At 48.3% G+C, this 13,787-nt stretch overlaps 1 protein-coding gene and 1 long non-coding RNA gene across 2 annotated transcripts; one reads left to right on the forward strand and one right to left on the reverse strand.

The window, feature by feature from the left end:
• The first annotated feature begins 1,654 nt into the window (after positions 1 to 1,654).
• On the forward strand, positions 1,655 to 3,707 carry LOC103883616. The gene is made up of 2 exons (XR_001903676.3): positions 1,655 to 3,495; positions 3,629 to 3,707. It is a non-coding gene; the product is annotated as an uncharacterized LOC103883616 (long non-coding RNA).
• On the reverse strand, positions 3,678 to 13,705 carry MRPS15 (mitochondrial ribosomal protein S15). The gene is made up of 8 exons (XM_003891604.5): positions 12,006 to 13,705; positions 11,663 to 11,707; positions 9,938 to 10,013; positions 9,121 to 9,169; positions 8,559 to 8,643; positions 6,181 to 6,239; positions 4,096 to 4,287; positions 3,678 to 3,831 (listed from the first exon to the last, which is right to left on the reverse strand). The coding sequence occupies exons 1-8, from the start codon at positions 12,121 to 12,123 to the stop codon at positions 3,694 to 3,696; spliced, it is 762 nt and encodes a 253-aa protein (XP_003891653.2). The 5' UTR covers positions 12,124 to 13,705; the 3' UTR covers positions 3,678 to 3,693.
• Between the last annotated feature and the right edge of the window lie 82 nt (positions 13,706 to 13,787).

A 13,787-nucleotide genomic window follows, 5' to 3' on the forward strand; every position in this document is an offset into this window, starting at 1 on the left:
CAGACTAGTCTCGAACTCCTGACCCCAGGTGATCTGCCCGCCTCGGCTTCCCAAAGTGTTGGGATTACAGGCATGAGCCACCGTGCCCGGCCAACATCACTTTCAACATGACACATCCCTTCAGTGGTTTCCTACTGTTTGCCAGATCACAGTCTTGATGCCTTGGCATGGCATTCCAGGCTCTCCACTGGCTCCAGCTACCTTTTTTTTTTTTTCTTTTAAAAGATGGGGGTCTTACTTTGTTGCCCAAGGTTGGAATGCAGTGGCACCCTGGTGGCTCACTGCAACCTAAAACTCCTGGCCTCAAGTGATTCTCCCACCTCAGATCCTTAGTTGTTGGGATTTCAGGTTACAGCCACTATACCCGGCCAACTACCTTTTTAGAGCCATCTCTTGCACCTGGCCACCTCCTCGCCCCCAGTCCAGTTGAACTCATCAGCAGGCTGCCTCTTCCTCATAACCACACCACTGGAAAGTCTTGCCCTGCCATAACTGAGCTCAAGTCCTTCCTATATTAACATTCTCCTTCCATCTCATATCTCTGCTAGTCTGTTTTCCTTCCTTTCCTTCCCAGTGAAGTGTTTTGAACGAGTTGACAACACTCACAACTGGAACTTCCTTAACATCCTCACTCCCCACCTCATTGCAACTGGTATTATGCTCCCTGAACCTCACTGAAACTGCTTCACCATGAATACTTTTTGGTCCTCCCTTAACTGATATCTCAGCATCAGGATTATACAGTATCCCATTGCTGGCGGCCCAGGGCTTTGTTTAATTTGGTTATTTTGCCTGCTCTGTGCTCTGTTTTAAAAGGGAATACAGGCCAGGTGCAGTGGCTCACGCCTGTAATCCCTGCACTTTGGGAGGCCAAGGCCGGCGGATCACTTGAGGTCAGGAGTTCAAGACAGGAGTTCAAGACTAGCCTGGCTAACATGGTGAAACACCGTCTCTACTTTGCCAGGTGTGGTGGCGCACACCTGTAAACCTAGCTACTGTGGAGGCTGAGGCAGGAGAATTGCTTGAACGTGGGATGGGGAGGTTGCAGTGAGCCGAGATTGCACAACTGCACTCCAGGCTGGAGGATAGAGCAAAAACTCTGTCTCAAAAAAATAAAAATAAATAAATAAAGGGGAATACAACTAGGATAGGAATGTAATAAACACCTTAGCATCATTACTTCATGTTAGGCCTTCATGCATTTTTGTTACCTGCCTTGCTCCTAAAAGCATTTGAGTTTGCTATAGTGTAGACTCTTTCCTTTGCTTCTCAGACCTTTTTCTTGGTCCCTAAGCAGTGTGGTATAGTGAACAGGATATAGGCTCTGGAGTAAAGACAGAGCCAGCTTTGAATCCTAGACCTTTCTCTTCCCAGCTATAGGAATTTGGACAAGTTACCTAACCTCTCTGAGTCTCAGTTCTCTCATGACTCATCTCTCATGGCTAAAATGAGGATAATTAGCCAGCGTGCAGAGTAAAGGTGGCTGTGAATATTAGATAATGTGCTTAAGGCAGCAGTTAAAACAATGCCTTTTGACCAGATGCAGCGGCTCACACTTGTAATCCCAGCACTCTGGGAAGCCAACGCATTTGGGAGGCCAAGGATTGCTTGAGGCCAGGAGTTTGGGTAACCTGGGCAACATAGTGAGACCCTGTCTTTACAAAAAATAAAAAAATTAGCCGAGCGCAGTTAGCTTACACCTATAGTCCTGGCTACTTAGGAGGAGGCAAGAGGATTGCTTGAGCCCAAGAATTTGAAGTAAGTGAACTATGATCGCTACTGTACTGCAGTCGGGGCAACAGAGCAAGAGCCTGTCTCTAAAAAAAAAAACAGCCAAACCAACAGAAACACACAAATGCCTTTGTAGTAGGGCCTGATCCATTAAAACGTGTTCCTTTTTCTTTCCTTTCCCTTGGCTAGCCCCCTTAACTGTTAGCACCTGGCCCTCTGACACAGCACCTCCAAGCAGCCGTGGCCACTTGGAAGTCCTGCCCCATTAAAGACCTTCCCTACAATTCCTGGAAGTGATATCTGAATAGTGGATCTTCAGTTCTGAGCCTCTCATTTCTGCTTCTGCAGACACCCAGGCTCTGTTCTACCCCTACTTCACCTTCTCCTCCAGCTCAGCTGCTCCTTCTTAGGCTAAGCTCTCAGGGATCATCCTTCTCATCCAGACATGGCCCTTTTTTCTTATACACTCCATCCCTGTAGTTTCACTTATACCCATGGGTTCAACCACCCAACAACTCGCAAACCAGTCTAGACCTCTCTACTGAGTCCTAGATCTAATCTTCCAACTACTCTTTGGATAGCACTTTAACACACCTTTCTCCTTTTGGCTTTCCTCAGTGGCTTCCCTTCCCAGAGTGAGGTCCGACGTATTTCTCCAGTGTTATGGGCCGAATGTGTCCCCCACCAAATTCATACGTTGAAGCCCTAACTCCAATGTTACAGTATTTAGAGATGGGGCTTCTCAGAGTTAACTAGGGTTAGATAAGGTCATGAGTACAGCCCTCATGACGGGATCAGTGGCCTTGTAAGAGGGTGAGCTCTCCCCAGTGCATGGACCAAGGGAAAGGCCATGTGATGACATTGAGAAGGTGGCCTTTCCAAGCTAGGAAGAGTCCTCACCTGAAATTGAATTGGCTGGTACTCTGATCTTAGAATCCCCGGCCTCCAGAACGGTGAAAAAATGAACTCGATAAAAATCCTCTGAAGTCACCTGTAGTATATTGTTATGGCAGGCTGAGACACCCAGAAAGCTCTACATCACCTGGTATTTACCCACCCCTCTGATCTTATGTCTTCTATTCTCTTTGTTCTGTTTTAGACACACTGTCTTCCTTAGGTTCTTCAGACATACCAAGCATGCTCAGGCTTCAAGGCGTTGGCACTTAACTGGTATAAATGGATGGGCTTTACGGGGAAGAGGTTATCCATAACTCCCTAGAATTTATAAGCAATGCTTTGCATATGTACAGTTTCCTGGGGATAGGACTTGTAGTTTTGATCAGATTCTCTATGTGAACACTGATATCCCCCAGCCCCAGTACACTGCTGTGATCTCTCCTCCTATCTACCTTCCACACAGCTGTTGCTTAACTATCTAAAACACAGACGTGTTACTACCATCACTCCTTCAGTTTTAAAACTTGAACTGTCTCCTCACTCCCTAGTGGACAGTGTACAATCTTCTCAGCTTACCATATAAAGCCTCTCACACCTCAGCTTCAGCTTACCTTTCAAGGTTTATTTTTCATTCTCCCCGTTCTCTGAATACAGCATGTCTCTCTAGACTTCCTTGCCTTTGTACTTGCAATTCCTTCTGCCCAGGAGGCCTTCCCTTTCTGTCTCTATATAGTGAACTCCTACTCATCCTTTAGGACCCAGTCCAGAAGGCAGCTCCTACAGTTCTTCCCACCCAGCCGGCCACACTTCCATTTTGCTGTCACGTGCTCTGTCTTGCCTCACTGACACACGTCACCTGGATGACAGGTACTTGTTTGTATGAGTATGTGGGAAGCATGTCATGAGTGTGTGTCCTCTGGTGGGTGAGGCAGGGACTCTGCCTCAGACAACTCTGGGATCTCAGAGCTGAATGAAAGAATAAATTCCTCCTCCTCCTCAGGCCAAAAAGAGCCCCATCATCTCTCCTATCATTCTTCAAGACAGACAGAAATGATTAAACAGAATTTATTGGCTGTCTTTGAGTGTCTCTGGTCCAGTGTTGGCAGGGCTGTCTGGGCTCCTCTGCTGTGCTTGTTTTTGGGCTGCTGCTGCAGCCTTTAAGGCTCTTTTTTCCTTCTTCAGCTTTTGAGTCTCCTGGAAAACCTGGGGGTGAAAAGGGGCAGAAAAAGACCTTGTAATCCTGTGCAAAACCTCAGACTTGGAACAGGTGGGGTGGGAACTATCTCCCCCAGATGGTAACCCCAGCCTTTCTCCATGGGGTTGGTGGCCTCCTGTGACCTCCCTGGATCCATTCCAGGGCGTGGGACCAGTTCCATGCCTCTAACAGAAACAGATGACCCCTCCCGCCTGCTTCCTCCATCCCAGTTCCTGAGTGGGGCCAAGCAAAGCAGCAATTCTGACTCATACCCGAATGCACAGAGCCTTCTTGGTCACGAATCGGCGGTGGGCTCTTCGGTAATACAGAGGGGGGAAGGTGTACTCAATCCCCAGCTCCCTGCAGATCTTCTCAAAGACATCATAGTTGGTGTTACGGAGGTTTTTGAGCATCTTTTTCCTCTGGTCAATGCTCATCAGCAGATAGCGTTTGTGGGCTTTGTCCTGTAAGAGATTCGCATTACTTTTAGTATTATATAAGTGTTACTATTGTTTACATTAACAAACAATGGTCATTTTATCATTTCATTGAAATTTCTCAGTAATCTTATGCAAATATTAATGCAATTCTGAGGGAGGTATTGTCATGTTATTCCCATTTTACAGATGAGAAAACAAAGGTTTAAAGATGTGATCTGATTCACAAAAGGTCCTTAGAACTGTGAGTGCTGAGATAGGGTCTTGAATCTCTATCTATTGGTCTGACTTCAAGTCTCATGCTCTTTCTCCTACACCACCCACTCAGACTCTCCACAGCTTAGCAAACTGTCAGCTGGGGTAGAGGAGGGAAGGCCTTGTGCTCTTCCTGGAAATGCCTACCCACAGCTGGCTGCTGCCCTGTGAGGGACTTCTGCAACAGGACTGCTGTTCCACACCCCAAATAAGCGAAACTGTGATCTCTAAGAAGCAGGCTCCAGGGAACACTGAAGTGCCAGGCATGGTGCTGGACTAGTCTGTATTCACAATCATGTGTTTATTAAAAATAACAGCATTGGCCGGGCGCGGTGGCTCAGGCCTGTAATCCCAGCACTTTGGGAGGTGAGGCAGGTGGATCACGAGGTCAGGAGATTGAGACCATCCTGGCTAACACGGTGAAACCCCGTCTCTACAAAAAATTAGCCGGGTGTGGTGGTGGGCGCCTGTACTTCCAGCTACTCAGGAGGTTGAGGCAGGAGAATGGCATGAAGCCGGGAGGCGGAGCTTGCAGTGAGCCGAGATGGCACCACTGCACTCCAACCTGGGCGGCAGAGTGAGACTCTTTTTTTTTGAGGTCTCAAAAAAAAAAAAGAAAAAGGAAAAAGAAAAAGAAAATAACAACATTTGCCTAATTACAGCAGCTTTGTGCCAGACACTGTGCTGAGATATGGTATAATGGTTAAGAATATGGCTGGGGACGGTGGCTCACGCCTGTAATCCCAGCACTTTGGGAGGCTGAGGCGGGCAAATCATGAGGTCAGGAGATCGGGACTATTCTGGCTAACAGGTGAAACTCTATCTCTACTAACAATACAAAAAATTAGCTGGGCGTGGTAGCACGTGCCTGTAGTCCCAGCTACTCAGGAGGCTGAGACAGGAGAATTGCTGGAACCTGGGAGGCGGAGGTTGCAGTGAGCCGAGATCGCACCACTACACTCCAGCCTGGGTGACAGAGCGCAGCTCTGTCTCAAAAAGAATATGAGCCTCGGAGCAAAACTGCCTTGTTTCAAGGTCTCAGCACATCACCTCCCAGCGGGTCTACCTTGAGGAATAACTTAATCACTCCATGACTAGATTATTCCTCATTAAGACGGGAAAGAAAGACAGTCATGAGAGTCAAAGAAGAAGATGCATGCATGTGAAGTATTTAGCACAGGGCCTAAAGACTTTATATGCATCACATTGGCTATTACTATTATTTCACATAATCCTTGCAATCCTGTGAGAAGGTATTCGTATGATCTCCATCTTACTGAAAAGAGAACTGAGGCTGAGACCTGGCTAACATCACACAGCTAGTTAAGTGCAAGTGGCAGAGCTGGGATTTGAACCCAGGGCAATCTGACTCCATTCGTGCATTCAACAAATATTTACTGAGCACTCAGCATGTGCCAGACATACTGAACATGCTCTAAAGTTTGTGTTCTTAACCCCTGGTGACACTCAGCATGGTCTTGTAAGGCTCCAAGTCCTCTGAAGGCAGGAGGGAAGCATTTTTCCCACAGGAGCTGAGGGGTGGGCACTCTGGTGCTACAGCCCACTGGCTTCTAAGCCTCCTTCTCTGGACCCAGAGCCCTTCCCCTCCAGACCCCTTTCCCCCAGGCTGCTGCTGTTTAACTGCGAATGACGCCCAGAGTTTACCTTTCGATGTTTCTGCATGTGTTCTTCATAACTGCGGATCTTGACGGACAAGGCAACAACTGAAACCACAAACCACAGAGGATGAGAGTTGGGCACAAAGGAAGGAAGGGCCCAGGCCTGGGTTACGTTTTAAGAACTCAAGGAATAACAATCACCAATGCTCTGTACAGCTCTCTATAAATCCCAAAGCACTCTGAATTTCAAGATTTCAAAGGCTTATCTTAGATGTTACCTTTCCTTTAAAAAGCAAAATCCAAGGAAGGGACATCCCTTAATATTATAAAGATATCATCCAAAAATCATAGCAAATAGCATTTTTTTTTTTTTTTTGAGATGGAGTCTCGCTGTGTTGCCCAGGCTGGAGTGCAGTGGTGCGATCTCGACTCACTGCAACCTCTGCCTCTCAGGTTTAGGCGATTTTCTTGCCTCAGCCTCCAGAGCAGCTGAGATTACAGGCGCCCGCCACCAGGCATGGCTAACTTTTGTATTTTTGGTAGAGATGGGGTTTCACCATGTTGGCCAGGCTGGTCTCAACTCCTGAATTCAAGTGATCCACCTGCCTCGGCCTCCCAAAGTGATGGGATTACAGGTGTGCACCACCATGCCCAGCTGCAAACAGCATTCTTAATGGTAAGACTAGCCATTCAATTAAGGAATTAGACTAGGATACAATGCTATCATGGTTAACAATTCAACATTGTTCTAGAGGTCCAAGCCAATGCAGTAAAGTACTTTGGCACAAATAAGATTCTAAAACTGTCACAGGTCTACTTCTTGCCTCTCCCCTTCCTGCTGCCACCTTTATCTCCATGCTTTGACTAATGAATTTTCAGAATTATCAGCTCCCACTTGTCTCTCAAGAACCCAGGATATCCTTCGTTCAGGCATTCTCTTGTTTAATTTACCCCCTGTACTGCAAAGATGGGAGCAAAAGCAGAAGCTGGCCCCAAAAGAGGCTGCACGACAGCAGGCCCTTCCCAGTACACATATTGAGTTCTGGGAGCACTGCAGAAAGTGCAGTGGGAACTCTGACTCTGACCACATGGCTCCATCACAGCAACTTAGGTGTAGAGTAGAATAACACAGAAAGATGGGCCTTGGTTCCTGAGGGGTTCTCTAGAGCAGACACTATGCTAGAAGCAACTGGCATTCAGAAAACTGACTATTAATGGAAAGGCAGAAGTGACACCTGTGGGCTTGGTGTGGTGGTCATGCCTATAATCCCAGCACTTCGGGAGGCTGACGTGGGTGAACTGCTTGAGCTCAGGAGTTTGAGATAAGCCTGGGCAATATGGGGAAATCCTGTCTCTACCAAAATCATAAAAATTAGCTTGACATGGTCGTGCACGTCTTTGGTCCCAGCTACTCGGGAGCCTGAGGTAGGAGAATTGCTGAGCTCCAGAAGTCGAGCTGTAGTGAGCCATGCTCATGCCTGCCACTGCACTCCAGCCTGAGTGACAGAGCGAGACCCAGACTCAAAAACAAAAAAAAGAATCAAAACCTGGGCTTAAAAGAAGACCCCAGTAACCACCTTGCCAGTCCAGGCCATTTGTTCCTGCCAACCTGGGGATTTCAGTAGTGATAATGCAGAAACAGGTGAGGAAAGATAAGCAGGCCTTTTGTGGCCGAGCTGGTCCCTAGCCCAGGGCTTCAGCAGGGCAAGGGAGGCTGAAACTCATCTTCTCAAAAGGGGCTTTGGAGGACCCTGGAGTCCAGTTCTCAGTGGGGTTTTAGTATCCAAGATGAACTCACCAGACTTTAATCCCTGGCACAGGAAGAAGAAAAGAATGAAGGCAGGAGGGTGGAAGAGGAGGAGGTGGCTATAATATAGGCCAATAGCAAAGGAAAGAAAGTGGGCAGACCCTCTGCAGGTCCACTAGTCTACCTCAGTGGGCAATGAAGAGAAACTGCACCCAACGAGAGAGGGAAATGGTGGCGCTTTTCACTCACATCTAATGAGGACTACTGCCAGTTCCAGCCTGAACCAAAGTAGGAACATTATTCCCTTGGGAATGCAAAATGGTGTCTGTCTGGCACATGAGGGTTCAGTAAATGTTAGTCTTACTATTATTTTTTTATATTTTTGAGACTGAGTCTCGCTCTGTTGGCCAGGCTGGAGTGCGGTGGCGAGATCTCGGCTCACTGCAAGCTCCACCTCCTGGATTCATGCCATTCTCACATAGAGGTACAAGGTCCAACTGGGCATTGACTCCAGCATCAGAGCTTGGGATACAGGGTCCAGTTTTCATTGCCCTAGGTCCTTCATATCTCTCCCTTTCCCAAGCCCATGTGCATGTGCTTGTGGACAAAAGCCCTAGATCAGGTCCCAGCTAGCAGGCTTCCCTACACCCCCCACTCCCCAAGGGTCCCCGACCAACTTCGAGCCTCCAGGGATCTGGTGTCCTCCGGGTTTGCATCAATCTTCTTCATCAACTGTTCTCGCTTCATTTTTAGCATCTCCTTCTGTTGAAGAGACAGACAAAATTTGTGGAGTCTCCCACCCTCTAAGAACTAGCCCTCTTCCCCTCAAGGACCCTGGCTACAGTTATAGCAACTAGGGCCATAAGGCTCAGGGCCTGACTTCACTCTGCTCACTGTGGCCTTGACCAACCACATGGCTGTCCACATCCAGGTGAGCCCAAAGCCAAAGCCACTGACAGGGGAAATGACTTGTTGCATGAATGTCCCCAAAGCTTGCTCATTCATTCATTCATTCATTCACTAAGCACCTGTTTGTCAGGTGCTAGGGGTATGGTGGGGGAACAAAAGTGTCCCTGCCCTGAAGATGCTGTGTCTAGGGATATTGACAAGTGGACACAGAATGACAATGGGCTAAGTGCTGTGACTGGAGAAGCATGAGATGGGGGGTGCTAACCAGGGTAGGAGGGAGTCCCAGAGGAGAAGACTGCGGGAGACTGAGGCTTGGCAGAGGCTGCTCACCTTGTTGGCCATTTCCAAAGACAAGAGTCTTTTCACGACATCATCAACCCTGTGGAAAAACCACAGCAATGAGACAGACATAGGGAGGAGATGGGGAGAGGAAAGCAATGCTGGTTCATTTTAGTTTGAAAAGCAAAGATGATTGAAAAATTCCTTCTGTAGCAAATGAATCTCCCTGGAGGTGGGGAGCCATTTCCCAGAAATTAAAAGTCAGTGTGGATCTGGCTTGCTGGGCTGAAAACTATAGAAATTGGGGCTGTCAGCTCGACTGTTTCGGTCTCATCATAGGGAGGCCAAGGAGAGGATTTCCATTTTAGCTACAACATGGTTCGATCTGTTTTGAGACATTTCAAGTTAAATTGCACAGTGGGAGGGACTGACGAGCTCCCACCACACTGGACAGGAGCTGAGCAGAGGGCCTCTGGCTTTGGTGTCAGTCAGCCCTGGATTCAAACTCTAGCTCTGCCCCTTAGAACTGTATGACACCGGGCAGCTTGAAAATTTATAAAATGGAGACATACAGCTTTTGTGAGGAACAAGAGAAGAGATTTCTACAAAGACCTGTGAAGTATGTTAGCTCTTTGGAATCTAGTGGTACAGGGTGTTCATCTAGAGTACAAAAAAACCCCCAAGTAGCCGAGCTTCATGAGTGCCATCTGCCTTGCTGACCACCCACCCTCACCACACCTGGGCCCCTGCCTCCTTCTAGATCAAGCTTCAGCTACAGCAAGCCAAGTCTCAAAGCCACTGTCTTTCCCACTCCCCAACAATCCTCCCAGGGCCCCCTGCCTCCTCTACTAGGTTTCTTCCTGCTTACTTCTCAATTCCAGGGACATTCTGGTAGTCTTTGAGCAGTGTAGAAGGAGGTGGGTCATCATTCTGCCCAGGCTGGGCTGTCAAGTAAATATGGGGATAGAAAACACCCAGAGTCAACTCTCGCTGCCCACCCTTCCAGACCTGGCTCTTCTCACCCACTCTCCAACTCCAGAAGGGACATCCAGGGTCTCAAGCAAAGCACTGCATATCTCTGGGCTCAGCTTCTCCTCTGCAAACTCTGTGGGCACCTGCTTTGATATTTCATGCTGGGAGTAGGTGGCTTTTCCCAAGACCCTACACTGTGCCTGCACCTTTCACACACCTATCTGGCTCTGCAGTTCTCAGATCCCCCACTAGGATGGGTCCTCCTGTGGACAGGACAGAGTTTGACTCCTTTGGAATCCACCATAGTCTGACCCATGGCTCAGCCTAGACTAGGCACTCAGCAAACACTTGCTGGCTGACTGCATGAATGAATTAAGGGGGTTGAGGAAAGGCAGCTAGCTGTATGATGCCTAAAATGTAAGCACCAGGTAGAGATCACAGGAGAACCTCAGTCTGGGTGTGTGCACCCCTGCTATCCCTTGGAGATGAGAAAGAGGCATAGGGTGGATGGACTTATCCTCTCCAGTCAGACCCTGCTATGCAAATAACATTAACGGGCCTCTTCTGTCTGTAACAGCTCAAGTTGGTTCTGATAGGGAGGCAGAAAAAAAAATTATATCACAAACATATTAATAGCAATAAATTCTACTTATTTTATTTTTTGTAGAGACTGGGTCGTGCTATGTTGCTCAGGCTGGTCTTGAACTTCTGGCCTCAAGTGATCCTCCAGCCTTGGCCTCCCAAAATGTTGGGGCCATGTCCAGCCAATAATTTTTCTTTTTTTGTTTTTTGAGATGGAGTCTCGCTCTGTCACCCAGGGTGGAGTGCAGTGGCCTGGTCGGCTCACTGCAACCTCCACCTCCCAGGTTCAAGCGATTCTCCTGCCTCAGCCTCCTGAGTAGCTGGGATTACAGGCGCGCGCTACCACACTCGGCTTTTTTTTTTTTTTTTTTTTTTTTTTTTGTATTTTTAGTAGAGAGGAGGTTTCGCCATGTTGGCCAGGCTGGTCTCGAACTCCTGAACTCAAGTGATCCACCCACCTCGGCCTCCCAAAGTGTTGAGATTACAGGCGTAAGCCACCGCATCCGGCCCCGGATAATAAATTCTAATATATACCACTAATATGTTTAATTGAGCACAGTGTTAAGGATGCTTTTCATGTATTATCGCCGAATCCTAACAATCCTTGCAAATGGATACTTTCACACTCATTTTAGAACTAAGAATCAGAAAGAGGAAGTACCTCTCCCCATATCATTTACCTAATAAGAAGGATCTTAACTACTACACATACTGAGTTGCAATGGGAAACTACATCCTGCATCTCAGAAGCGCAGACACAAAGTGCCATACTCTAGGTAGGCCTGGGTGGTGCCAGCCATGCACTCCCTCTGGCAAGCTCATTTTCACTCATTCACCTGCTCCCGCCCTTAACACCTCTCTCTCTCTCTATACAGGCAGCAGGCCTAGGGCTTTGTATAAGGTAGACGTGGAGGCTTTTGCTCAGGACCTCTGGCTCACCCCATCTAGTGGCTCTAACTCGCCACATCGGTCCTCTTACCCACCCCAGCCTTCCAGGAGGTCTCTCTTCCGCCCCAAGTCCCACCTCAGGAACTCCTACCTGGGTTCTGGATGACATATCCGCGCGCGGCCTGGAGGAGGAGACCTACGCAGAAAAGAGAAGGCTGAGGCCCAGCTCCGTAAATAGTCCACCCTCAATTCCTTTCTGGGCCTCTCGCATTGTCCGTCCGCCACGGTTTATGGGCTTCTGAGCCTAACCGCTGCCCCATTTCTTCCCTACCCCTTCCTTGTCTCTCACACCTTGTTTCACCTCTTGCGCAACCACCGCCCTTTCCCCCTTATCCTGACCGCTGCACATCTCCCCTACTCCTGTCCTTCCTTATTCCCTATCGCCGCCGAACCCTGTTTCCCTACGCCCGCCGTCCCATTTCTCAGCTCCTCACTTCGAGGCTGCAGGCCCCGCTGGTTCAAAGGAAACCTGGCGCTCCCACCACCCGGCAGCCCGAGGACTGGCGCCTGGGTCCGAATCAAACTCAGCGCCCTCCACGCGACCCTGAGCATGATGACCTCTAACCCCCGCGGGGCCCGCGCTGCAGCCGTCGTTCCCTTTGCGGCGCGGGCCGGGTTACATGGGCGCCGCCATGCTGGCCCAGGCTCGATCAATGGAGGCAGTTGCAACACCGGAGCAGACGAAGACCGAGAGAATGGATTGGCCGGCGGGACTCTGATGACGCGACACACGGGGTGGAGCTCAGAGACCGGGTTCCCGCTACGCGTGATCGCGCCGTGATGGTTGTGTGCCCACGTTTAGCAGTGTGCTGGGGTGCTGTATAAATTCTAAAATGCCACTTTTTGGAGGGCATGCATCCCGTCCTTAATCTCTCAGTACATTCCTGGCCCTCGGGCCGGGGTTATTGTGGGAGTTCCATGGCGCCTGCGGTAGCCTTCTACCCCCAACCCAATCCCTTCTCCACCCCACCCCTCAGTCCCTTAGTCAAGGATGGGACCCTGTAAGAACTAATACTGGATTTCAGCCGTGTCTCTGGCAGCCTGGTAGCCTGGAGACTACAGTCGTTGAGTTTGGAATCGTACAGCCCTGGTCTGGAATCCTAACTCAGCCATTTACTCAACGTGTGATCTTGTGGGCAAGTCACTTAACCTTTGTGGGCCCTGTAGGGGTAGTAATAACAATATCTCTCTTTTAGGTTGTTGAGAGGATTAACTGAGGCAGTTGTATGCAGAGCACATGGTATATAGTGAGCATTTAGTAAATCTTAACGGTGATGTTATTTGTGAAACAGTGGTGTAAGGGTGAATACAAATTAGAAGAAAAAGAGAATTTAATTTTCCCTGGAGCAAAAAGGGAAAAGACTCCTTCTTCTCACTTTTCTGAAAGCATTTACTTTAGAAAACTTGTAATTGTGAATACTTTTTCTACTGCTTAAAAGGTAAATAAACCTCTTGCCAGTTTTACAACCCCGGAATGTTTTTCTCAAGGACCTGGGAGCCAACTCTTTGAAATGTAATAATTAAGGAGGATAGTGCTCTCTCCCTCAGTTCCTGTGGGAGGGTAGGAGCCTAACTTCAGTTGTTGCCTAGCTCTTAGTTGCAACCTACCCCTTGTCATAAAGATAGGGGAAATAGATTTTTCCTTTGGATAAAGGCAATTAGCAGACACAGGTGGCTTCCCACTTACCAGGTAAATTTAGAGTGGGTGCCGCCAAGTCCTCTTGCTTGAGGACCAGTTATTGTTTATCTTGAGAAAATGGATACAATAAATTGTATTCACTTGGCTACATAAAAGGGTAAGATTTTTCTCTCTTTGCAGTCTCTTTAGTGGATCACCAGTGTATCACATTCTGGTTTAATGCTTATTCAATAATACTGTTTTCTTGCTTTTCTACCCTTGTGAAGAGGTTTTCTGGATTGGCAGGGGATTTTGTCTTAAATTATATTTCCCCAACAGGGGTTAGTTTTTTCCAAAGTCTCTTCACCGTGTCCCACCGCACTCTGTCACTCCCCCCATGTAACCCATGCCACTGTGTACTAAGGATCAGTTTTCAAGTCCCCACCACTAGAATGGAGCCCTCTGAGGGTGAACTGAGCTGAGTCATTTGCATAGGGCCTAGATGCTGAGAGCTAGCAGAAGGAAGGAAGAGAAAGGAAGGAAGGAAGGGAAAGGGAGGAAAGAAGGAAAAGGGAGGAAGGAAGGGAGGGGGGAAGGG

This window comes from Papio anubis, chromosome 1, assembly GCF_008728515.1.
Source record: "Papio anubis isolate 15944 chromosome 1, Panubis1.0, whole genome shotgun sequence".
NCBI classification, from domain to species: Eukaryota; Metazoa; Chordata; class Mammalia; order Primates; family Cercopithecidae; genus Papio; species Papio anubis.

What these genes read in the sequence shown, in the direction of transcription:
- MRPS15 (XM_003891604.5), bottom strand. Translation starts at nt 12,123, where the DNA reads ATGCTCAGGGTCGCGTGGAGGGCGCTGAGTTTGATTCGGACCCAGGCG. An exon ending in GCGGGGCCTGCAGCCTCGAA is followed by an intron (nt 11,708 to 12,005) that starts GTGAGGAGCTGA and finishes TTTTCTGCGTAG; the next exon opens with GTCTCCTCCTCCAGGCCGCG. An exon ending in ACATGCAGAAACATCGAAAG is followed by an intron (nt 4,288 to 6,180) that starts GTAAACTCTGGG and finishes AATCTCTTACAG; the next exon opens with GACAAAGCCCACAAACGCTA.